This window comes from Pholis gunnellus, assembly GCF_910591455.1.
Source record: "Pholis gunnellus genome assembly, chromosome: 6".
In the NCBI taxonomy this organism is placed as follows: Eukaryota; Metazoa; Chordata; class Actinopteri; order Perciformes; family Pholidae; genus Pholis; species Pholis gunnellus.
This window is the reverse complement of record NC_136532.1, coordinates 3507942-3535489: the sequence shown is the minus strand read 5'-3', so window position 1 is coordinate 3535489 and position 27548 is coordinate 3507942. Positions and strand designations below refer to the sequence as shown.

Genomic DNA, 27548 nt, shown 5'->3' with positions numbered 1-27548 from the left:
TGGGTCGGACTATAATTACACGTGTGTATGATGTATCCCGTCTTCAGTCGGCGCTAGTGAGGCGTCTGATATGAGCGCTGACTCTAATCACACCTCAGAACCTCAGAGCACCTGAAGGCAGCATGGAGGGAGCGCAGCGTGTTGACGTCACACCTACGTGCCTCTGCCACAGCCCAGCACAAGTCACCACAATCAGTTAGTCCGTCAACGGGGCGCATCCATGTAGCAGATCCACGGAAGAGAACGCGCGCCCTGCTGCTAACGCACTGGACCGTGCGAATGGTCACGGCTGCCTGCATCGCCTCCTCAATTTCTTTGGTTTTCATAAGTCGTCGGTGTTTTTCTGAGTCCTCTCCTCCCTCAACACCAGGGGATGGGGGAATGATCAGCAGGGACTCCCCTCCTCCTCCTCCTCCTGCTCCTCCCTTGCTTGGTCTCTGGGTCCTCCGTCAGTTGTCGGAGCTCCACCAAGGATGTGGGCCCCGCTGCTCGACCAGGCTGCGGTGTTTGCAGCCCTGTTGGCGCTCAGCACCTGCTTGACAGGTAAGGAGCCGCTGCTGCCTGCTGCCATTCATCCAGACCTGCTGTTGTGTAGCTGCAATGACGTCATTACTCTACCACGAAACACTGACCGGGTCTCACTCCACTGACCACAACATATGCTTCATCGGCCTTCTGTGTTACTGCGTGCGCTGGTGTTTGAAGATTCATGTAACGTAGTCTTTAGGTCACGTGTTGTCATCGAAGCGGCCTCTCTGATGTGCATCTTCGTCACACATTGTTTGAGGGAACAATGACATCACTAACGCACACGTAGGCCCTCAGGGACTGAAGCTGTATTTTTCTCAATTTGAGAATCTAACCTTTTTTTTAGGAAAAGCGATGCTTTTATTCGGCACCTTTCTAAATGTTTTCTTAATTATTCGTAGACAAAAAAAGTTGTAATCAATATCACCGTTCAAATGATAGGTAAAGACTTTCCTAACCCCTCACGAGCTACCAAGAAGTATATCAAATGAAAGAGCTCCACCTTCACCAGCTGCAACAATAATATATGAATGCATCAATATAGTTCAATAATATGATCGACACTATTATGAAGTACCTTTAGTTTTTGTACTTGAAATTAAATACATTTAACTATGATGCTAATACCTTTTTACTTGAGTACGATTTTCAATGCAGGACTTTTACTTGTATTTTTACACTGTGTATTACTACTTTCACTGAAATAGAAGAAGGGACTACTTTGTCCACCACTGCTAAAGGCCTACATGTAACCTTCAGTGCCTCTGATCCTACAGGAGCGTATAGTACCTGATACTGTGTATAGTACCTGATGGCTGTATCTGTATGTTTCTATATTCTCTGATGAATATTCAGTGTGTCTACAATACATGAAACTATTTAATATGACCCAATTGTATTAATGGGATATACTTCGGTTTTACAGTAGGCTATATTTCAGTGCGGTTAGTCTGATTATTCAGCACCTTATGCCTGATTGTATTTCTTGTATCTGTTTGTATGATATATGGTAGAAAGTTAAATTGTTTCCATATCCATAAATAATGTGTCTATTACTGGGAATCTGGAAATCAATCAAGTTGTCAATCAACAGAAGGCTATATCATTTGCATATTGTACATCCACTGCAAATAACTGAGATGAATTGAAATTGAAGTTGAAAATGAGTTGGTTGTTTTTTTCAGCTGTGTGAAGGGCAGAAAGTGTTATAATAGTGTTATAATACTCACTGATAAAGAGAGATTCCTTTATCTTCTGAGGTCCAGTGTTGTACTCTCCAGCTTTAAATGATTAATGGATTCATTGATTAGTAAACTCGTTCTCTGGTTCCAGATTCTCAATGTTTTGTATCATTGTGAAGCTGATTATCTTTAGTTTTGTTACTGGTGGTTTTGAAGACTTTGTGCATTTTCAGTACTCTTGTAGACTAAACGATAACGATGAGTGAATCAATCATTTACAGATTAATCTGAGAATGCAACTAACAATAGTTTTTTATAACCAGCCAGCCGATTATTTTCTTGATTTAGCAATAATTGATTTGTCCACAATAACTTCCAATAGCCCAAGGTGACGTCTTCAAGTTGCTTGTTTTGTTTGTAATTTATTGCTGAATGAATAATACATCTATAAAGAATACATTATAAAAACATAGTTGATGATGAGTTACATTGAATTTACATTCAGCCCCTTTGCCAGCCTATTCAAGCGAATGGTGTTTACCCTGATGAACAAAGCGCTTTGCTAGGTAGGTAGGTCGTAGTCCTATACGATATACTAAAGGCCGTTTACAGGAAGTCAGTGACGTACGGGCTCATCCCGGACTCTTTTGATAAACCAGCTTTATTGGGATGCTTTTTAATGCACTTTATTTATATTCACAGTATATATCTTTATCATTGGAAAATTGTTATGTGTACCTCAACAACTGTTGTTTACTTTCCAGATGAATCATGAATGGTGATTTATATTAGTGTTGTATTGAGTAGAAACAGAATACTTCACAGCTGCTATCACATTTATTAACTAGAGTTGAAAAACAGTTAATTCATGTATTTTTGTTAACAGTGGTAGAATGTAACTAAATATATTTACTCAATTCTGTACTTAAGTACAATGATGAAGTACTTGTGTATTTTCATTTAATGTTATTTTACCTTTGTTTCTTGAAGTATATTTTGATGGTAAGACTTTTGTCCTTTTACTGGAGCAATATGTTTAATAGGATCTATACTTGTAACAAATATTTTGAGATCTTAGTATTACTACATATACTTGAGTAGAGATATGAGAATTCCATCCACCTATGTATGATAACATTGGTTGACTGAAATATTTGAAAAAGTTATCTTTCACTCACACATAGTGTTCAGATACAGTTTATGTTGTGTAGTGCATGTTTATTTCTCAATCATCTCTCTCTCTCTCTGTCTTTCTCTGTCTCTCTGTCTCTCTCTCTCTCTCTCTCTCTCTCTCCACTGTGACTTTAAGAAAGCGTATTTGTGCACAGAGTTTTCACCGATAGCAACCAATAGTAAAATGAGTCGTTCACCATTTTATTGTGGAGCCACGCTGTAAAATATTATGCAACCTAGGGTTTGAAAATGTGATCAAAAGGCCCCTACAAACATAAAGAAGAGAAACGTAGCCTCCTTCATATAATAAATCATACTACGTACGATCACTTCTTAGCCTAGGCTTCCTTCTCTACAAAAAGATTGTTTTGTTTTTTTCCAATTAGACCTGGACTGAGCTGGCCATTTCTGGCACTGACCGTCACACACACACACACACACTCACACACACACACACACACACTTGTTTGTGAGATTACTGTTACGAACAAATCAAGTCAATTGCCAGTCATGCCCAATCATAGATCGGTTCCACCAGTGATGGCTGGGAGACAACAGAAATTCACAACAGAAATTCCATGAGGCTATGAGGTTCGAAATGGATGATTCAGTGCCAGACCAATGTATGGAACAAGATGTTTTCAGGGCGCTACAGTGGGTATGCTGCGGTGTTAAAGCCTCAGTTATCCTAGCAGAGGTGTTGGCTGCGGTCTGGTTGTCCTCAGAAACACATTCCTGCTGTCAGAGCTGGAGATCTGCGTCACTGACCTGGGTGTCCATGTATTGTGACACAGGTTATTTTAAGATTCACACATACCCCTATGTAATTCAGCATGAAAACAGCAGTGCTGTAAATTCACGACATCGTTATACAAACAACCACAATATATTAACTGTTAGTATTACAAATAGGGATGTTGGGACTAACCGTGGTTAAATAAATCCTGGTTTCATTACCAAAAGACTTGAAGAATCTACGATATCTATGGTTATCTGATTCCTGCGTTGTTTCCCAATGAAAACGAGTCTTGCGAGACACGTTAATTGTGTGTGTGGAGAAATCTCGTCTTGCGCGTGTAACAAATGTGGGTGTGCGCCGTTCTGTTTTGTGTGTGTGAGTGTCTCACCTGAGTTGAGAGAAGAGCTGTAAACATGTCAGAGGAAACCGATATACTCTGCTTTTCTTTGACATAAAGTGCCTTGAATCAGCAGTGTGGGAGCATTTTGGATCTAGAAAATGACCAGGGAGTGATGTGTACAGCGGATTAATAACACAGTTTAACCATCATAGTGTGAAATACAGTTTTACTGACGATAGTTATCGGCCAATATTCAGTAAAAATATGTAATATGGAAATCGACCTTTATGCCTTCTAATCGGCAATAATGCTACATTATGAACAACAAATCTGTGTTGAAATTGACAGGAGGATGGCTATCAACGTTGGCTGTTGGCTGATGTTCCATTTAGTTCCATTATAGTGCGTTCAAGCTCCATTCAGTAAAATGTAGTATTGGACTAAGTTCAATTATAACGTTATCAAGATGTGTTCAAATGTAATCACATGTGAGAAACTTATATAAATCTGGTTGTTTGAGGGATTATCAATATAAAATAGATATTAGAGGGAATTATGATATTAACACGAGCTCTAAACAGATTATAATCCATCAATTAAACTGCTAATGACAAGATTGTTTTTCCAATAAAAATACAATATTTTATTTCCTGATCATTTGTATTATGTGTTTTTATTCAATTGACCACTATAGATGATGTAAAAGGATTTAGTAGATGATGATAATAAATATTCTAGTTCATTAGCTATAGGCCTATTAGAAATATTCTGGTTAATAATTGTGATGACCGTGAAGCCGTGATATTTCCTCTGACACTAATTGTTATATTAAAATTTCTCAAAATGCAAACAAATTAAACCTTCTGGTAACAATTGCTTTTTCAGTCACCTAGAAGGTATTGTGTTTTTTCTGCGGCGGTCATGGTTAAAGTCAGCATGATTCGCGATTAGGCGGACCGCGGTCCGGGCCTGGACCCAGACGCCGTTGTTCCCGGACCTGGACCTATAACCGATAGATAATTGAGAATTATTACATTTTGATGGAGCGCTTCTATTTTAACCGGCGCGGCTTTTCTACCCTTTACGCAGTGAAGGGCCGTGCATTTTATACCTGGGCCTTCAGTGCTGTCCTACTACAGTTGAATCATCTCATTATGACGAATTATTTTTTTCATGTAAAAACCTCATATTCACATAACACTGCAACATTTGACAAGTGAAATAAAATCTTACATGAAGCTCAACACCTACAAAAACACTTACTGCAGAGTGCAGATACATGAATACGTGCAAAACTATAGCGCATGCAGGTCTATCACTATGACGCAGCATGACGGGATGCTGCGTCATTAACGGACAATGCATATAGTTAAAATCAATGTAATTAACACAATGACAAGAACAAACTCACAAGAACCAGTCACATATATTTATATGACAACAAAGCATGTTGAATAACATAAAACCCAAATAACACGATTCAACAGGCCTCTGCACAATCCAGCAAAACAGCGGCGCTAAAACACGTATTCCACCACACACTCAAGAGTACCATTCAAATATTATTCACATCAGAGGGAACAATTTTAACCATATCATAAAAACAACACAATAGAAACATTAATACAGTAGTAACGCTATTGCAGATGTAAAACAAAAGCAGTTCACTTACCAAAGCTGCTGTTCACTATTTAAAGACAAAGTCCATCCTCCTTTCTTTGATTACAAAGAGTTTAATCTCACGGTTGCTCAGTACATCGGTGCAGTTCAGTTCCAGTGAGAAGTCCTTCTGGATTCATGGACGCCAGTGAAGACAGTCGAGCCTCCCCAGTTGTACTTCTTGAATATGTTTTAAGGCGTTTGAGGGCTGAAAATGTCCGCTCCACAGAGGCAGCAGATATTGGGATTGTCACCGCCCAACATGCCAACACGCTAAAAATGTAATGTCACGGAAAAACTTCTTGCATATCTTTAAACTTTAACTCTTACTACTACAAAGAGAAATCTGTGTTGACCAAATTTAGTATCATAAAAAAAAACTTTGATTTGTAAGTTTTCTTTTTAAAGGGAATTTAATGTGTGTCTGAGAGAGTGATATAACAAGACCTGCAGCCTTGTATCTTAAACTTGTCCGTTTGAGTATATAGAGGAAGATTATAAAGGAAGATCTTAAGTATCAAGCATGACCTTTTATTATTAAAGGGTACAATAATACTTGTATTTTCTGGAACTAAGCAATTAATCTACTTCCTGTCTACACCGGCACACGCATGCCCAGTGTATATAAATGTGATATTCGTTTTCAGGCGTGTTAGTATGGAGGGAAATCTTTTCTGAAATGGTGCTGGAACGCCCGTGTGGACGTAGATAGTTTTCGTTTTAAGACCCCATTTTACGATGAAAACGTGTTAATGTGGATGAAGCCTATTCTGAGGACATACAGTGAGGAGCTAGCCCTGGTGTGACGGACCATTTTCCAGCATTCACGAGACACACACACTGCCCCCACCAGGAGGCAACCTCCGGTTCTGAAGAGTGAAGCCAATGCGCAAGTGTCTTAAACTTGCATTCTCTTTAATGGCCACACAGGTGACTCCTCTGATTGCAAATAGAAGTCTAATTATATTGAAGCAAGGATGTGATCGTGTTGTGTCTTCTGACGGTTGCTGGAGGGTGAACTGTCAGGTATTTATTTGTGTGTTTTATGTTTTTATGCTATTGAAATTCGAATACACAGTACATCGGGTACATATTTGGGGGACTTGCCATACTTAAAAACTCACTACATTTTGCACACTTGTCAGGCCTGGTGAATATAGCCATCTGATATAGGTTGCATATTTGTGCTAGCGCTATAGCGCTAGCTAGCGCCCCCCTAGAAGTTGGACCGGTGAAGATGCTAATAATTTCACTGTTGCTGAGTGTGGCTATTAGCGCTGAACTTTACGAATTGCGTACGTTTTAGCAATGAGGCTCATATGCATAGAAAGTGGCCAATCTTGCAGCAAATGTATGCATATTACCTCAGTTAAACATGTGCAAATAGCAGAGGAGCACCGGGACGCTATTTGTTGGGCAGCTAGCTTGGGGAGTTGGGGTGCATTTGCTTTTCTTTGGTCAAACAAAACACAAAGTTTCCTCAGAAACTGACTTTAGAAGAAAATATATTTGACACTGAAAATGTCATTCATGCTGACCAAAATACAAAAAGCCTAATAATACATGCTGTAATGCAATTTACAATCTTTTTGAAAACAGCCTTGATAAAGCTAATATGGAGTCAGTTTTTTTATGTGGAAGTATTCAAAGTAATGCAGAGAGAGAGTTAAGAATTCACTGGAGAGCTTTTACAATGACTATTAACTGTAGTTCTCCGTCGTTAGGGGAAATTTGATGTATGTTTTGCGTCATTATCCTGAGGACCTTAAGGGGATATTAAGGTACTGGGCTGTGTGTTTAGCTCCAAAATGCCCTGATATTCTTCTGATTTAATTGTGCCCAGAACAGATTCAAGGCACCCATACCCCTATGTATGCATGAGGCAGCAATCATTTTTGATGATAATGTTGTTCTACAGTTTTGTTTGTATTGTTATTTGACCATGCATAAAACACATTCTCCAAAGGGTTTGGTGCCTTTAATGCTGGTTGTAATCCAGAAGAAGAACAAATATCCAAAATCCCAAATTAAAAACGGAATAACTACCCAAACAACGAATGGTGCAATATTCAGGTTCAACCCTAAATTGATAGTAAAATATCTGTTAATTTCAACTCTGTTCATGGCGAATAATTAATTATTTTAAGGGTACCAATATTTTTGGCAAAGTCCGTACATTTGTCAGCACTGTTTTTATCTTTGGTTCAGGAAAGGAACCAAGTGCAGCTACTTCATCTGAGACACACAGGGCCACATACTGTCCCAGTGCATTCTGCCCTCCATCATCCAGTTGTAAAGCTTTGCATAGATTACCCACTGCTCCTGTTGTAGTCACCAAGAGCAGGCCACTGTGTGTATGAATGAGGTGTACAGTTTGCTTCAGTTGTTACAATAATCATAGTGCAGCTAGGGTCATTACAGAAACGCATGCACTCACATTACTTTTGCAAAGTAATCATGAGTAAAATGTACTGAACATATCTTTCCATTGTACACAAATATTTGTGCTTTTTTAAAAGAAATCAAATTGTAAAAAAAAAGTGTTCAGATGTGAGTGCTGGGGATCTCTGTACTTGGCAAACGAGAAGTTGTTGTGGTAGCATATTATGCTGCATGGAAGAGTTTCAGTTTTCCATAATTCCATAGAAATGTGCACTTGGAATTCCAGTTCTCATTTACAGTCTGAGAGGAAATGATTAGGAATATCTGTCCTTTACACTTACCCCATGCTGTCAGCCCTGCCTTTCTGTACTTGAAACACCAGCCTGAAAGAAACCTTCCATCCTTGACTTGCTTCTGTGCAGTGACTCACCTCCTGATGATGTCACACCTCTTTCGTTGCCATGGCAGTCGTCATGGCAACTAGTGTCTAGGTTCCTATAGAAGACACATGAACGAATTTGACATGGAAGCTAAACGGGTAAATATTGATAGCTGGGTCAAATTCTGGGTGAAATTCTTTCCCCATCCACAGGTCAGCTTTATTCTTGTCTGCACATTGGTGTTGAGCTAAAGTGTCTTCTGGTGATGAAGAACACACTGTGAGAATGGATGCACTGTCCCACCAAAACAACAAGTCCAATACTCCCTGTGGGAAAACATACGCAGCAAGGGTTCTCTGTGAGAGTATTGTAATGTGTTCACCTTTTGAAACAGACAGATGTTTGTGGTTTAATCAAACGTATACATCAAAGTATTGAAGTGATGTAATGAGGGTAAGTGGTTGATATAGTGGTTGTTTACTTCTGAGTGAGGTGATTGTATACATTTGAGAGTGTTATTTAATATTTAATGGTAATAATGATTATCAAATTTGTGTGTGTATATACTGTATATATATATATATATATACATATATGTATATATATATATATATACACAAATTTGATTATTATCACCATTACATATTAAAGTAACAAAATGTATATATGTAATTAAAATGTATATATGTGTTTATGTATTTATGTGTAGGTGCCTATATATACAGTGTATATATATATATATATATATATATACGCTGTATATATATATATATTTACATATATATTATATATATATATGTATATATATATATATATATACACTGTATATATATATATATTTACATATATATTATATATATATATATATATATGTACGTATGTATATGTCTTGCAGCTGAAACACCACCTAATAACCTCATGATGGCACCACAGCTATGGTTATTTGTTTCTAGGAGTTTAACAACACATATACATATTAAACCGACCAGCCAGCAGCAAGCGGTGAACAGCTGTTTGTGTGGGGTCTCTTCCTGTTTCCTTCACCTACATTCCCCTGGGTCCTAAGTCCCTCCATGTACAGCTTCTTATCTATGGGGTCAGATCAGTCTCAATAATTGCAAACGCAAACAGAAAGATTCACAAATGCGCACAGAACAATTCACAAATAAATTTGACTCACAAATGCACATAGAACGATTCACAAATACATTCCAATGCACACATAAATAAATTACGATTTATATAAATGTAAAAAAATATCACAAATATATTTCTGCATTTGTATGTATTTGTGTGTGGATTTTTCTACTTGTTTGTGGATTTGTATTTGTTTGTGGATCGCACCGCATTTATTTGTGGATTGCTCCACATTTGTTTGTGGGTTTTTTGAGACTCCCCTGACATGGCTGGATTCGCAAATGCGTTTGTTTCAACATGGACCTATCTGTAGCCAATCAGAAGTTAGCCTCATTTTCAACCAATCACATGAGCGCAGCTCCCCCCTCCCCGCATTTGTGAGTCTTTCTGTGTGCATTTGCAATTATTGAGACTGATCTGACCCCATACTTATCACCCTCTATGTACCAACGTACATTTATAACAAATACCACACATATTACGGTAATCAGCGTTGCATATGTGTCTGACCAAAATACCCAAAAAAGAAAAATAGAAATGATTCATTTAAATTTTAGAGTTTTTAAAGTGTTTTTGTTTGGAATTTGTATAATAAGCATATCATTTAGTTATCACTAGTGAGAATTTAACAAACATAAAAAAAAGAAAATCCACTTTTGTTCATATAGCAGTACTTTAAAATAAAAGTGCGCAATACACTACTTTTGAATTCATTATTGAATTTTGCGCATAACAATGCGCTTAATCGCAAAATAATCATGCGATTAATCACGATTAAAAATTGTAGTCGTTGCCCAGCACTAATACATATATATATATATGAATATGCCATATAACCATTATGTTTTTGTAAGTTGCCACTTATAGTAGCAGTACAACTATTCAATTAAATGTGTGACATCATCCTGCCTAGAGAGTGGCATTAATCTTCTCAAATAACGATTTAGGAAAATGAATTAGAGCATTTCCCAAAATGACAAAACTAGTCCTTTTTAAAAAGCCAATAAAAGAAAACTATTAAAGGTAATTCTATTCTTTAAAATATAATAATAAAAAGTTAAATTAAGATTTTGGACAGTTGGATTGCAAATAGAAGATAAGAGTAGCTTTATTTCAGAACGTTATGAAAAGTAATTGTGGATCCTGGCTTCTTTCCACAGGATCTCACTTGTGCCCTCGGAGTTTAGACTGTGCCCGGGCAGGACGAGACTTCTGCCAGCCCGGCGGCTCACACTGCGGCCCCTGTCTGCGCCCTCTGGTGGAAAACTCCCATGGCCGCTGTGTGGTCAAGAGGAAACATGTTCCTCACACCTTTAAGGGTAGGTGGTAGCACAAAATCCTTGCATTGTTCATTATAGCCAAAGTAACAAAACAACATAGTGCATACATGTTTTGTATGATATGTGAACATCCCCTTTATAAAATGTTATGCCAATGTGTACATTACAGTCATTTAGCAGACGCTTTTATCCAAAGCGACTTACAATTCAGTATCTATCCATACACCGTAGGCACAGCTACGGGAGCAATTTGGGGTTAAATGTCTTGCTCAAGGACACATTGACATGCGACTCGTGGAGCCGGAGCCAAGGATCGAACCTGCGAAACATTGCAGGACGGCCCTGCTCTCCACTTACCCACGGTCACCCCGTGACTAAGTGGGGTAACCACCTCTGTCTTTCAAACATGCCCAAAGGTTTATAACACTATACGACTTCCTGTTAAAAGTAATTTCACAGAATGAACAGTACTCCACCACTGTGAGTAAACTTTCAGAATCAGATTCAGCTTTGTTGGCCAAGTATTTTTACACATTCAAGGAATTTGACTTTGTGTTCCAGTGGCTCTCAATGTCTCAAATCATTGGAGGTCCCCTTAAATTATGGCCAAAAGCACATACGAGTGTATCATTTTAGCCACAGCACCATGTAAATAAAAATAATACCTATTGATGTGACTATAAAACACAAATGGGACAATAACCATATGAACAGTGCTTATATTCCAAATATGGGTGTGATTGCAGTGTAGCAGCCAGGTAGACTAATTGATCAGTGTTCCTGTCCCTCTCAGTGCTTCCTCTACAAATGCATTTTACCAAAGGGAGACTTCAGAGGCTCCCAGTGAGCATAATTCCAGCTCCTTGCTTCCATTTAGCTCAGTGTGCTTCATAGTACGAAGCTAATGCTCCTTGTGAATCTCTGCTTTTGTATCCTACTCTACCAGTTCTGTTGAGAAGTGATGAGTGCCAGTAAATGTGGGATTTATCAGGGGGTAAAGGTGCTTTGCTTTTAGTAACACGAGTGAATGGATGAAGAAAATAATATGACTTTGATGAACTTGAGATTAGGCTGTAAACATCACGTCCTGTTGGTATCTGTATGATATGTCAAACCTCAATACTTCTGTACAGACTGAAATGTGCCTGTAGCACTGACCATCGGAAACTCAGATAAATCTAATGTCTGTTCATATTAATAATCTTACTTTACTTTATTATTATATAATATTATGAATTGGCAGAAATTGAATATAATATTCATAACTATGTTACCATTAGTGCATAAAGGTAAATGGACTGTACTTTTTCTAGTCTTCTGACCACTCAAAGCGCTTTAACACTACATGTCATCATTCACCTATTCACACCCATTCACACACTGATGACAGGGGCTACCATGTAAGGTGCAACCTGCCCATCAGGCCTAACTAACAGTCACACATGTCTCAGCTACGGGAGCAACTTGCGGTTAAGTGTCTTGCCCAAGGACACATCAACTAGCGGAGCTGGAGATGGAACCGCCGATCCTCTGATTAAAGGACGACGCTGCTCTACCACTGAGCCACAGTCGTCTCGATCACCTGAAACCAGTGGTGGGCCGTCAGGGCCAGCAAGGCCTTCTCTGCTGGCCTAGACTGACAGAATCCCACAGTTATAGCTATTTTATAATTACCTTTTTTTTCATAAATACACAACATGTATTCTAAATATTTTTTCCCATTAACGTATTTTCTCATTGCACAGCAACTGTGGTAGGACAGCACTGAAGTAGGACAGCACTGAAGGCCCAGGTATAAAATGCACGGCCCGCCACAGCCTGAAACTAAGATTGTTCTGTTTTCCTTCGCGTAGAAAAAGCCGTTTATATCTACATCCCTGTGCAGCGGGAGTTCTCCATGTTGAACCTTCATGTTTCTACAGCAGCCGAGAAAGGACAAACCAACACTGGCTTTAGAGAGAAGCTTTCCTGCTTTTACGTTATATGAAGGTCGGGATGGGTCCCAAAACCCCATAATAAACGGGCCCCAGTCCTAAATTATTAAAGACCAGAGTATTGATAAACCTGACTTTACTGATGTTTTTGAAGTACTTTTTAATGTTTTAGTGTCATTTATTATTGTACTGTAGCATCTCCTCTGCTCTCTGTTTCGAGCTCAGCTCCTCCAACTACACACACACACACACACACACACACACACACACACACACACACATAGACACACACACACACACACACACACACACACACACACACACACACACACACACACACACACACACACACACATAGACACAAACACACACAGAACAAAGTCAGCTTTCAAAAACAGAGAGGCTGCGGTGGAGACAGTGAAGTCAACCAGGTGAAGTGATCGATTACTATGACAACTACACTCGTTACATTTGCGAATAAAAAGACAATACTTTATCATTACATCACAAGTATGAATATGTAAACAAAATAGAAACCTAATTCAATCTGCTCTGTCTGCAATTTCTTATCCACCGCCGCTATGTTTGCCATAGAACAGCATCCCAGCTCATCGAATACTCGTGTTTTGTCTGTAGTTTAAGTCTTTGGATGTGTTCCAGTGTAAAGTGCATTCAGCTGTCAGCTACAGTGCATTCCAAAAGTATTCTGACCTATTCTGACCCTCTGACTCTGGTTCACTTTTTGTTATGTTGCAGCTAAAATGTTTTCCCTCATCTATCAACACTGTACCCCATTAGGACACAGAGAAAACAGAATTTTAGAAATGTTTGCAAAGTCATTAAAAATAATAAACCCTGATTTCATTTACTTCTATTTCTCTCAATCATCTCTTTGATGTTTGATTGAAGACATGTTGGACATGATTGGAAAAGCACACACCTGTCTATATTAAGGTTTCATAGCTGACTATGCATAACAGAGCAAAAACCAGGTTTTGAGGTGGAAGGAAGTGCCTGCAGAGCTCAGAGACTATGTTGAGGTACAGATCAGGGAAAGGCTACTCCCCGACGTGGTTTTGTTCGTATTTGTCTAGTCCTTCCTTTATTGTACGGTTTCTTCTACTGGTTGAATAGAAAATGTGTTTCCTGTATCACCCAGAGTAACAGAGGAGCTGTTTCTGAAAGGGGACGTTGCTGTGAGACAGATTTGTCAAAACCTACAGAATGAAACCCAAACTATCTGCATTGCTATAACACTAGTGGGAAGAGAGAATGTATGTTTTTGTGTAATTGGTAGTCCATGGTAGTCGACCGACTTAAATTAGGCCTTTATCTTTATCTTATTCTCTCTCTTATTTTGCGGCTGTATTAGAGCAGCTTATCCATAGACCTGAAAGACCTTTATCTCGCTATCTAGTTTGCTTATCCGTCCGTCTGTTATCTTTAATCGCTTTCCCCATGGAGCTGATCCCAGCTGACATTGGTCAAAGGCAGGGTTCAGCTTGGACAGGTCGCCAGACTATCGGAGGGCAGGCTTGAAGACAACAAAACAAGAAAAAACAGCTGTGGCTTGCATGCTGGTCAGCTTTTCTGTTGGGTGATATCATATGTTTGTTTTTAGGAGACTTGTGGCTCCATGCTAACATAGCTATTATTAAACAACCAGCTTTTTTGACAGAATTCAGATGGAAAAAGATTGTAATGGTTGCTTGTCTTTTAATAGCCATAACTGGCCAAGATGGTTAAAAAGCTAACTCATGCTCCTGGATCTGTTTAACTTCACCTTAGCTGTGCTCGCTTGATGAGGTCATGATGGTAAAAATGTTTTCAGTAGGAGGAAGCTGATGGTCTGAACTTAGAGGGGTACTTCGCCTATTATACACTTGATGTACAGTTTACTCGTAATTGAGTTTGGTTTAGTTTCATTCTACCTACACAAATATAAACGTTGAAACCAACAAAAACAATGAAAGAAAGGGGAAGCATTAAACCGCCTACGTAAACAGTTGTATCCTGTCTTCTATGGCTCTGAAAGAATAAAGTCATTTCTGCTTAAACTGGGGTTGTGTAGTTTGAAAAACATGGATATTTATTAGGCATGGACATTCTAACAAAAGATGTTACTGAGTTGCATTGTGGGAAGCGGGGTCATTTTGTCAATTTGACCCATACCAGGGACTAAAGGTCAGGATATTTTGCCCTGTACTGCTTCAATTGTGACTCCAACTTTGTGATTGCATTGTTAAATCATTGAGTTGACCTTCTACATACTGGTTGGCTTGTGGCTGGTTTATAACTTGAGTAGACGCTGGTCCACTCTGGCTGACCTCATTTAACATCTTCATCAACAACAAACTATCTGTTTTTGTTGTTGCTTCAGTTTAGTTTTTTGTTTCTTTGGCTGGATCTTCCTACTATGTAGTTTCATCTCTCTTGAGGCTTGGAATAATAAGTGAGTGCTTTGATTGACCCCTTTGTATGAATTAGTGTTTTGTTAAATCCGTGACGGATTCTGATTTCATGTTCCTCCAGGTAAGGTGAGCATTTATCCTGAGGTGGATGAGGAGATCGACTTCCTCTCTGCCATCATCAGTGAACAGAGAACTGAGTCCAGGCTGCCAGGTACAGGACAGGCCACTACTAGACCCATATTCATATTTACCCCTACATCCTTGCTGACATATAACGTTTTATTCCTTATCTCAGCTCCACGCCCCCAAGACTTCTCTAACCCCAAATCCAAACAGCTCACTGAGGCCGGCCCCGCCCACAGAGCGTCTCCCACAGAGCAGCCCACAAACGTCTCGTTCGGCAGCATGGCTCCACCGACCACAAACCACACTAGCGTTCTGCTCAGCGATCCCATCATCCTCCCCTACCCCGCTAACGATCATGTCTTCATCAGTAAGTCTTTATGTCCTTTGGCCGTGACCTCATTTCTTGTTGGCGTTGTACTTCTTAGGCTTAAAGAAGTAACTGTAGTTGTGACTTGAGTATTGTTGTGAGTGAGATTTGGTTTGATTAGATCATAGACATTTGATGAGATCAAAAGTACTTAGTACTAAAAGTACTATCCACACAATACAGAACACGGCCTTCTTTGTTACGCTGTCACTCATGATGCCACGCCCCTCTCAGTTGATGCCACGCCCCCCACACCAGAGCAGGGCCAAAAGTCTGAAAGAGAAAAAAAGATTTGAATCTGAAAAATATAAAACCTCAAATTTAAAAATATATATAAAAGTGGAAAATGAAAATGAATATTTTAATTAAAGCAATTCCAGAACTGAATCAACATTATATTTAACCCAAACAAACTTTTCCTTCACCTATTTTTAGTTTGTTGTATTTTTTCAAAGTTCAAAACTGTTGGCCTGGATTTGGCTCCATACAAGTTCTAGTGAATTAGAATAAAGAGCTCTTATTATGGAATAAATGAAAGCCTGAACCTATTGTGCCTAATGTTCAGAAATCTTTATCTCTAATAAAGAGGTTCCTTTAAGATAGCGCGCACAGATGTTCTATGATAGATTCAGCTCCTAATGTGATTTGACAGCTAAAAATCTAAAGGAAGACTTCAGCTCACCAGTGGTTTTACTGTTTCACACATTTATATTCTTATTTCAAGAACTTGGTGAGACAATTAGGACAGATTAGATTAAAAACAGAGCTTTATTTAGGTCTTGATTGCATGAATAGATGCAGGTAGATGTTAACCCTATTTAAAGTTAGAGTACTACTGTAACTGCAATGGGGCTGTGATTCTAAAATTAGAACAACCGGGGAATCTTTTATCAGGAAAACATGACATTAGGTTCTTTATACTATCTGCCATCTCCCTGTACAACCAGTGTCCTCTGTATTAGTCTCAGTCCGTCAGGGGGAAATGTCCTGACACAAACACTCTCACGCTGGACTCACATATCATTCCCTAAACAAAGATCTTTGGTGAATATTTTGTTGCAAAAATCCCTGCTTCCCCACACACATGTTTCAGTTTGGAATTTCCCGATAGTCAACCGAGCCAGGAATCCATTCGAACTGCCCTGATTTCAATCCTAGAAATAAAATGATGGAAAAAAATATATCTTTGTACAACACCCATCTTGCCGGGAACAGGCATTGAACTGTCTTAGGACTACAAACAAGTTAGTATCAGCATCCGTTTACTAAAATGAGCTCCTTTGTGTGATGAAATGTTTCCACTGCAAGCTCTGGAATCTTGGGACTGACCTCAAGTTTAACATGGACGTGTACACAACAGAACTTGTGTGTTAGTCAATTTGTTCTTCCTCACTGCATTACTATTATTGATACTGCAGGGCCATTACCAACACAATGACATTCAGTTATTATCTCTTCTTTGAGCTCCACGCTCTGCTCACAACACAGTTGCAGAGCTTTCAGTCAGGGATCATGTCTTCCATGGACGCCGACAGACTGAAGCAGCATGCTCTCCCCCTTACTGTGTGTATGTATCTCTTCTCAGTCATGAGCAGTGTCTTCATTGTGGTGGCTTCGCTGGCTTTGATCATAGCAGGGGCCTGTTGGGTCAGGTAAGATATCTATTCCTCCCTTTCTGCACTACTGCATTAGCCTCTGAACCACAGAGTCATTTCTCTCCCCTGTTGGATTTCACAAAATATATATATATATGTTTTTGGCAATATTATGAGTCGACACATTCAAATTACATGTTGAATATTATTTAAAACTAACTTCAATGTAGGCTACAATAAACTATTTCATTGCTGATTAATCTGCCAATAACTTTATTGATTAAATTGATATATATTATTGGTCCGTAAAACATCAGAAAAATGCCTTTTATCATTTCTGAGATCTCAAGGTGACGTCTTATAGTTGCTTGTTTTGACTGAGCAGCAGTCTAGAAAAAAAGATATTCTGTTTACCAGCAGAGACGACAAAGGAAAGTCAATATTCACATTTGAGCCACTAGAAGCAGATCATTATTGGCATCTTTGCTCCATTAATAAATCAACCCTGTTTGTGTTCTACTACAAATAGGAAAATACAGTATGCTGTGTTTTTTAAATGAGGTATCAGAAACTTGTATTGTTCAGAATGTCGTCCTTTAGCATACAGTGTGCTCCCCTCATGTTGTGTTGCAAAATCATAATCATAAAATTGGATTCACTATAAATTAGTGAAACGATCTGTTTAGTTCCTAACAGCTTGGAAAAACACATTGACTTTACATTTTAAGAATGAACCTCAGAGGTTTTACTTTGCATAGTTCTAAAAGCTCCTACTTTGCATGCACCAGTGCTAATACAACAATAATTCACAAAGAAACAGCAGCACATGCCAATCAAATCCAAACGCTTTCAAAAATATCAGAATTCAAGTACTAAGTCGACTTTTTGTGCAGATTGCAGAAAGGTGTGCATCTAACGGAGAAGGGGGAATACTCTGCATATAGAATGATGAGAGCCCAAGCCTTTGACAATCTGGTGAGTAGAAAAGGAAAGAAAATGACTCGTTGTTGAATATGGTCAAAGCATTTGTTTAGAATACCAAAACATGGATGTTGAATTGTGAATCAATGCCATTTTTCTAAACACTTTAAAGGAGCTTTATTTAACAGTCAGAGCATTAATATATCATCAAACAACTATCATCTCTGTAAAGATATAGCGGAGTAAGTCTCTCTCCCTGTGTGTGTGTGAAGCTATCAGAGCTTCTCCTTGCTTTATTAACATAGCCGGGCTGACTGAATGCCATTTAGCTTATGTTCGTGCATGTGAACATGTGAACTCGGCGGTTACAGCTGTCCTGACCGTCAGCGTTGTCATGGAAGTGTAGCACCCACCCTCCGGTTCCCGCAGTCTCTCAGCACTTTTGCAGTTGTTAGCACCGTTAGCTGTGACCTTAATCTGTGTGGTGCTGACACATGCTGGGAAACGAAAGTCAACTGAACAGAGATGCTGGATGTGGATGAATACCTCTGACTTTCTAATCTCCCCTCTACCCCTTGGTGTGTTGTAGCCCGGGGACAAGAAGCTGGTCCACAGTGCCCAGATGTACCACTACCAGCACCAGAAGCAGCAGATGCTCTCATTGGAGAAGTGAGTCACCCTCTGAACCCAGACACACTCATGTCTCTCTGTGTCTGTCTCCTGTCCCTTGTCCCTGGTCCCTCCCTGCCCTCTCTGCCTCATCGAATCGGCGTTACCCTCTGAATATTGTATGACCCGGTGTGTTTGTGACCTCTGCAGACACAGGGATGAGCCAAAAGTTCCTGACTCAGGAGCGTCGACAGATGAGGAGAACGAGGATGGAGATTTTACAGTGTATGAGTGTCCTGGATTGGCCCCTGTGAGTAAAGTCATTCATCAAAATCTTTTGGGAAAGTTATACTGTGTATATCATTAGGTCCATACAATCATCCACAATGCTGAATCAGTGTTGTCAGAAGGAAACTGTTGAGGGAATCAGAATATTCGGGCCCAGCTCCCATTGGGGAAAGGCAGTGTTCCTAACATTCACACTCACCTTCACACCTACGGGCAATTTGGAACCATCAATTAACCTGAGCTGCATGTCTTTGGACTGTGGGAGGAGCTTGGAGCCAGGCACTGCTGAAGAGGCGGAGCTTAATGCCCAGAGACAGCAGCCTCAAAATGCTCAAACATGACCTCACACAGTGGGATGAGGAGAGAGCCTGAACGCAGACAGAGGCATATATGAACCGTCCACACAACGCATACAAACACTCGAGGACTCATCATGACACAATTTTGTTCAAAAAACATGTGTGGGGGAAGCAGCCCTGAACATAATTATAACCCTATCTGCAAAGAAATGCCATCTCTGATAATGACCTATGTTATATGTTCCTTTCTCTTCAGACAGGGGAAATGGAGGTGAAGAACCCACTCTTTGACGACTCCACCCTTTACCTTCAAAGGCTCTACAAGTAAACCTGGACTTTGAGATGCTTCAAACTGTATGCAGCATTTATGCATACAAATAGTTACATTTACACACAGACACACACTCCACATAAACTGCTGGGCCCAGTCTAACCCTTGTAATGGACAGGATGGGTAGTGTAAGGTACATAGAGGAGTCAGAGGATGAGGAGTGAGGACGTCACAGGGCTGGCTTCTTGTTTGAAGTAGGAATGGCTTCGGACAAGTTACAGACACGCACATTGAATCTAATATCCTGTGTTAATAGCATCACAGCCCACAGAGAGTTGTCTGATGCTACTGATTTCTATCAGTTCATTGATTGATAGATGGCCATGAATATCAATGTTTATTAATCAGTAAATACTCCGAAGTTCATTGAGTTCTCACTGCAGGCTTTGGTTTTATTCAAGCATTTTTTTAAATGTGATTTTAATATTTCATAAGAACACAGTGATCTTTATTATGATACGTATCCATTGTGTCGTCAGTGAAGTTCCTCTATGCATGAATTGATGACGCTGTTTTATTGAAACCTGAGAGTCAATATGCATTTACAGTTTATTCAGTTCGAGTTGCTAATATATATATATATATGTACACACATGTATATATGTGTTTATATATGGTAAATGGTAAATGTGTATATATGTGTATATATATATTCTTAAGTGCTGCGTCAAATCTTGAACTGTTTGTTTCGTTATCGTTGACTTTATTTGCAGGGTTCCTATACATGTGGATGAGACAAGAAATGTATCAGACAAGAAGCGATGAAATATCTTACCCATTATATCTGTTATTGTGCAGTACAGTTTGTACCTGAAATATACATTTTGTAGATTAAGGGGAAAGCAGAGAGTAGCTGCACACTATAATATAGCTCCAGAACGTTTATTAGTGAACAGGCAATGTTTAAATCCTGCAAAGTCTTCATCAGGCAAAACATGACAAAGGGGCAAGGTCTACGTTGGTATCAAACTGATTACATCATTCTGTCATCGAGTACAACCAATCAAACGAATGCTTTCAATATGACACATAAGACACATTATGGAAAATCAAATCAGAATCATAGAAATCACAAAAATTGATTCATAGACAATATTTAAATATAAGAGATCACATCATAATAACACAACTAACTAACCCTTCCAAGATTAAAAAGAAAAAAGAAAATAATGGCAAAGAACGGAAAAATCTATTGTCTTTAGCCGACAATAAAGGAGAAACAGCCCGGCTCTGTGAAAGGTTCTAAAACGTCCCTCCTGACATCAAACTGATCTAATCCAGTGTGCGGGAATAAGGAATGCACTGATGAACGCTGTCTTTAACAATACCAATTCTGTGGCTTGTTCTGACTAAATGACTATAAGTAAGACATTTTATAATGATTGTATCGGCACTGTTACCCATATGACATATTGGATTGGCACATCCCTAATGAATATTCTCTGCTTATATACCTTTACTGAAACGGCTTAATATTCTATAGGACTGGATGTGCACAACTGCCTTTCTGTATTTTGTCAATGTTCATGTTGTCCCACTGTGTAGCTCATAGATTACATTACACACCCCGGATGATTCTTCAGCTTCAGTGACAGATGTTTGACAAAGAAACAGGAAAGGTGCAGGAATCCTGGATGCTACTGTGGCCTCTTGCTGTTGTCTCTCAGGGAAGCCGTCCTCTGTGGCCCCTCTCTTCAGCCTGCTCCTGATGTTTCAGCCTCTCAGCTCTCCCAAAGTGGAGGACCATGTTAAAACTGCATTTGACACGTACACGTACAGTGTGTAAAAAGAAATACTTACATCATGTACCAGGGGGGTATTAACACCGGCGATCTTGGACTGTGTTGTAAAGACTGTTTTATTCAAACCTACTGAGCTTGTGGAAGAAATCAAAGGACAATTTGTATGGTTGAACAAGGGTTGTTTGCCTTTTCTATGTTACTTAGCTGAGAGCGAAACAAAAACTGAGATGGTTGTCTTTGTTTTGACCTCATGAAGGTATTCTCGAACAAGTGACTAAGCTAGCTACCTTTGATACATAAATCGTTTTCAGACTGCATATGAGTTCTACACACGAAGGAGAACTTCTTTACCACCAGGTTTAGCGTGCATGTGGATATACCAGAGCTGAGATGAAATAAATAAATATTTATATGGTCTGAAGTGAAACATGGTTTCTTGTAAAGTCTCTTCTTTTTCTCCCTGTCATGATTGAAATGGTTCATTTACTCAACTCAACATACTGCCAACAAGGACAGCCTGTTTTATGGAGAAACCTGCCATTGCTTCTGGAAGGAGCATTGCCTGGTTCATGTAATTGTTCAGAAATGGGAGCAGTTTGATTCTGTTCACCTCCATTGTGGGTTGGAGGCAGAAGCATGAAAATCTTTTTTCATAATATGGTTGAACCAACTATAAGAGTCATATTTCAGGCCGATGGAAATAAATGCAAGCAAGCAAGCTTAAAAACGAAGGCAGTGCTTTTTAGACTACACCATTTAAATGTGCTTCCTAAAGGTTAAAGGTGCTAAATAACAGAAAGGATTCTAAGAGTTCACTCCTGCCAGGCATCTCGGGTCAAGTGGGAATAGGCTGTTAGTTGTGCCCGTTGCTTAGTGAAGCAACCTTTAGTCACTACGCTTTGCATGGCAGCAGGATTCTCGTCATGTCACGAGATCCCGTGAGAATCTGTAAATATTTAGATTTCTTTACTTACTTTGAGCTGGTTCTGAAACAGTCTCAATGTCATACGGACACATGTAGTTCCATACATTAACTAGTCAATCAGCAAGTAGATTTGGCCATTTCTATAATCATTTGTAATGCTTGTCCTCCGTGCAATCGTGTTCTCTTCCAGTGAAATAAAGGTGCAGAGCTTTGCAGGATGTCACTCGGAGCCGGCAACACCACGCTAACTAACCAACTCAAATATGGTAAATGCTACTTGTACTTGTATATTGCTTTTATAGTCTTTCCGGCCACTCAAAGCGCTTTCACAATACTTGTCATCATTCACCCATTCATGGAAGGGGCTACCATACCACCTGCCCATCAGACATCAGATATCTACATCCACACAACTTCAGGGTTAAATGTCTTGCTCAACAATACATCGACATTTAACTAGCCAGAGATCGAACCACCGAGCCTCTGATTATAGGACGACCCTGCTCAGCCACAGTCGCCCTTAAATATAACATTGGAATACAATTAGAACCAAATACATGTACAATCAAAGAAGTACGTATATTAATAAAACAAAGACAATATGTTAAAAAAAAGGAAATACAAGTATCGAGAAAATGCTCAAGTTTGTGTAACCAAATATGAAATGTACCCTTTGTTTCACCCAAATTGGTTCAGTTGTTAATTCATAGTTGTATTTGTGTTTGTTCTTCCTAAAAACTCCCTTTAAGCTTGTCAGTCAACCTTGGGTTTCTCTGTTTTAGGTCCAACAAAAAATTATGATAGAATCCTACAAGTGGCTCGGAGCCTAGCAAGTTACATTTTAACTATACAATTCCTTCCATCACGGAGCACATTTACAAGTGTTATAGAACAAACTTGTTCCTCTCCGTTTCTATTCTCACAGCAGCTCACAGTGATGTCATGTCATGAAGATGATTACTGGACGAAATCTGTGACCTTTAAGTTGGATGACATATTTTGCTGATTGCTGTTGCAAGAATGCATTCACAATAGGTCCATAGCAAGATGTAGAAACACGATATAAATCCAAGGAACACAGCTCTTGTGGGGCAATAGTGAAAACGTTTTATCCAATTTGTTGAATAAAAAGTAATCAAATGTAAAAATATAAGTCTATTCTGGATTCAACCAATGAAATACTCACCATATTTAATTTCTAAGTGTAGAATGTAAACAGCCCCATATTTTAACCACACCCTCGACTTTGTTCTGGCAAATGGCATTACAATATAAAATGTAATAGTCTTTCAATTCATTTTATTTGAAATAGCCCAAAATCACAAATTCTCCTCAGAGGGTTTTACAATCTGTACACATGCGCCATCCTCTGTCCCAGGACCCTCACATCAGAACAGGAAAAAATCCTTTAACGGGAGAAAAGAGGGAGAGACCTTAGAGAGCAACAGAGGAGGATCCCTCTCCCAGGATGGACAGAAGTGTGATAGATGTAATGTGTACAGAATGAACAACAGTTACAACACATTCAATGCATATGAAATAAATGATTCATATAATGAGAGTAGTATGTATAATAATGATGGACAAATGACAGCTACAAATAATAACACCAGCTGTGGATATACTAGAATAATAATGATAATATAAGCAGCAATGGTATCAGTGATAGTAATAGTAATGTGACTACTAATAATAATAAAGATAGTAGCAGTGGGTGTCAGCAAGACCAGGGTCCAGATATAACCAAGATCCATGAAACCCGTGAGGAGAGAAAGCACAAAAACTCCAGAGAAGAAGCAAAGTCAGTAATGTTCATTAATGGGACATGAATTCATACAGAAGAGGAGAGAGGAGCTCAGTGTATCCTAGGATGTCCCCCAACAGTCTAGGTCTATAGCAGCTTACCTAGGGACTGGTCCAAGGCAAACCTGAGCCGGCCCTAACTATAAACCTGAGCCGGCCCTAACTATAAACCTGAACCGGCCCTAACTATAAACCTGAGTCAGCCCTAACTATAAACCTGAGCCAGCCCTAACTATAAACCTGAGCCGGCCCTAACTATAAACCTGAGCCGGCCCTAACTATAAACCTGAACCGGCCCTAACTATAAACCTGAGCCGGCCCTAACTATAAACCTGAGTCGGCCCTAACTATAAACCTGAGTCAGCCCTAACTATAAACCTGAGCCAGCCCTAACTATAAACCTGAGCCGGCCCTAACTATAAACCTGAGCCGGCCCTAACTATAAACCTGAACCGGCCCTAACTATAAACCTGAGCCGGCCCTAACTATAAACCTGAACCAGCCCTAACTATAAACCTGAGCCGGCCCTAACTATAAACCTGAACCAGCCCTAACTATAAACCTGAGCCGGCCCTAACTATAAACCTGAGCCGGCCCTAACTATAAACCTGAGTCAGCCCTAACTATAAACCTGAGCCAGCCCTAACTATAAACCTGAGCCGGCCCTAACTATAAACCTGAGCCGGCCCTAATTATAAACCTGAACCAGCCCTAACTATAAGCGTTATCAAAGAGGAAAGTCTTCAGCCTACTCTTAAATGTGGTGAGTGTGTCTGCCCCCCGGACTGAAACTGGAAGCTGGTTCCACAGAAGAGGATCTTGATAACTGAAGGCTCTGGTTCTAATTCTACTTTTGGAGACTCTAGAAACCACAAGTCACCCTGCATTAATGGAGCGCAGCTCTCTAGTGGGGTAATATGGTACTATAAGCTCCTTAAGATATGATGGTGTCTGACCAATTAGGGCTTTATAGGTGAGGAGAAGGATTTTAAATTCTACTCTAGATGTTACAGGGAGCCAGTGCAGAGAAGCTAATACAGCAGTAATATGATCTCTTCTCTTAGTTCTTCTTAGTACACGAGCTGCAGCATTCTGAATCAGCTGGAGAGATTTAAGAGACTTATTAGAGCAGCCTGATAATGATAATAAGCAGTTGTAGGAGACCTTTGTGCTGCATTGGGCACCATTGACCATCACATCCTGTTACAGAGACGAGAACATTTGATTGGCATTAAAGGAACCGCACTAAGCTGGTTTAAGTCCTTTTTATCAGTCCTATTAACCAACGTTAGTCATGGAGTTCCACAAAGTTCTGTGCTTGGACCATTTTGTTCACCTTACATATGCTTCCTTTAGGCAATATTATCAGAAAACACACAATAAACTTTTCATTGTTATGCAATTATATCTATCGATCAAACCAGATGAAACCAACCAGCTCACTAAACTTCAAGCATGTCTTAAGGACATAAAAACCTGGATGACCTGCAACTTCCTGATGTTAAACTCAGACTGAAGTTATTCTATTAGGCCCAGAACACCTCCGACATCAGTTATCTAATGATATAGTTTCTCTCTCTCTATCTCTATGTATACAGATTCTTAAGCCCTCGGAGGCAGATTCATGATTTGGGGCTATACAAAATAACTTGAATTGAATTGAATGAATGTTGATACAACTATCACAATCCAAGTATCGAGGACATGACCTCAGTGTCCTCAATGGTAGCTCTGTCCCCGACTGACTGTTGACAACTGCAAATTAGCTTTAAGCTAATTGGCAACATTTATCTTTGATATTGTACATTCATGGAGCAGTGATTTTAAATGTGTGATTGTTCTGGAGCCGGGATGTGGTTCTTTGAAGCTGGTTTAATATTAATCTGGTCCTTCGAGTCCTTAAGGCCAAACCTGCAGAAGTGCAGGCGTATTAATAGTCAACTGCATCATGAGCAAAGACATTGTAGAGAGAACCCCGTACATTAAGTCACTTCCGGATACAAATACCTTGCCTTCTTCGATCACAATCAAAGCGTATTGACATAAATATGTTTTTAAGAAATAACTATAATCTGTTGTAATTGTCACAATAACATTTTCAAAACAAGTGATACCTATAGTTATACATAAGCTAAACAATATAATAGTGTGATATACTTTGAGCTAAAACAAATAAACAATGAAGCCAGAAGATATCACATTTAATTTGACATTATAAGATAATTTGAGGAAACCTGCTTTTGAATTGCTTTTAGTAAGATTTCATTGATACTGCAAGCTTGTGTGTCTAATGGGGAGAACCTCACCATCATGCAACCAACATCACGTCTAGTCTAGACATTCAAGGATTGATTTACTTTTTTATGGGCAAAGTTGTTGAAGATTTCCAGTGAATGAAGCCTTAGCTTGATGCTGTAATGATTGACCTCATCTTATATCCACAGAAATCCACAGAACTATTCGGTAAAGTTCAACTATTTACTTCGGCACAAGAAAGATTTGTTGTCAATTTCAAATGAGAATCACTCCAGTGTTGCTCCACTCTCAGCTCGCCTGACTGACAAGATTAAACCCACAAACTCCAGAGTATCAAACAGAAATGAAAGGTGCACATTTACTATAGGAAGGCAAAATCATAGTGGCTATTTCCAAATGTTACAAATCACTACATTATGTTAAATATAAACTCTACCTCAACCTGAAAGTACTGTACATATTCCTTCTTCAATTATACTGTCGTTCTATTTATGAACGTATTGCTAATTCGTAAAACATCATTAAACTGCATTTAGTTTAATGATGTATATTTAAAGTATAAATATCCTTTTGCCCACTTGTAAAAGCAATAAATCATCAGCTAAACCATAAAGATAACACATTACTCCAGTTTAGCCCTACATTGACTTCCCATTGGTTGTAAAATATGGTTGAGATTCCACATGCGATGTGATGTGATCTCTCTGACCTGCTGAAATGGTATAAGGGGTTATGTCATATTTTACTTTTAACTGTATCATTTGATAAATCCAAACACTTTGTAAAAAATGTTATGCAATACAAAAAATGTTATTTTAGTAATCTACTCACTCTAACTCTGACCCTTATAAACTTAGTTTTGCTTACCAAAGTCATTTCAGTTGCGTAAACTTACGCAAACCCAACCATGGAGTCCATTAAACAAGTAGTTTGAAGCACACAAGGATCAAATTAAGAAAACAGTGTCTTTCTTGTATTTTTGATGAGCAGATATTTCAGGTGACAGATAGTAAATATCCCTCACTGTTAACATTCATCTGAAGGTTATTGTAAAGAGATGCTTAACTCTGTGGTTTTAACAAGTGGAATATACAGTACATATTTATGGTTACATAAGTTTCCACTTCCGCTATTTAAAACGG

The 27548-nt window shown here is 39.1% G+C and overlaps 1 protein-coding gene across 1 annotated transcript; it reads left to right on the top strand.

Moving 5' to 3' along the window:
* Nucleotides 1–473: 473 nt before the first annotated feature.
* Nucleotides 474–19677, top strand: npdc1b (neural proliferation, differentiation and control, 1b; the record flags this gene model as incomplete). The annotated part of the gene is made up of 9 exons (XM_079160648.1): nt 474–543; nt 10680–10838; nt 15266–15355; nt 15440–15637; nt 17223–17289; nt 18126–18207; nt 18743–18822; nt 18973–19072; nt 19606–19677. 9 exons carry the CDS (start codon nt 474–476, stop codon nt 19675–19677), a joined length of 918 nt encoding a protein of 305 aa, XP_079016774.1.
* Nucleotides 19678–27548: the final 7871 nt, after the last annotated feature.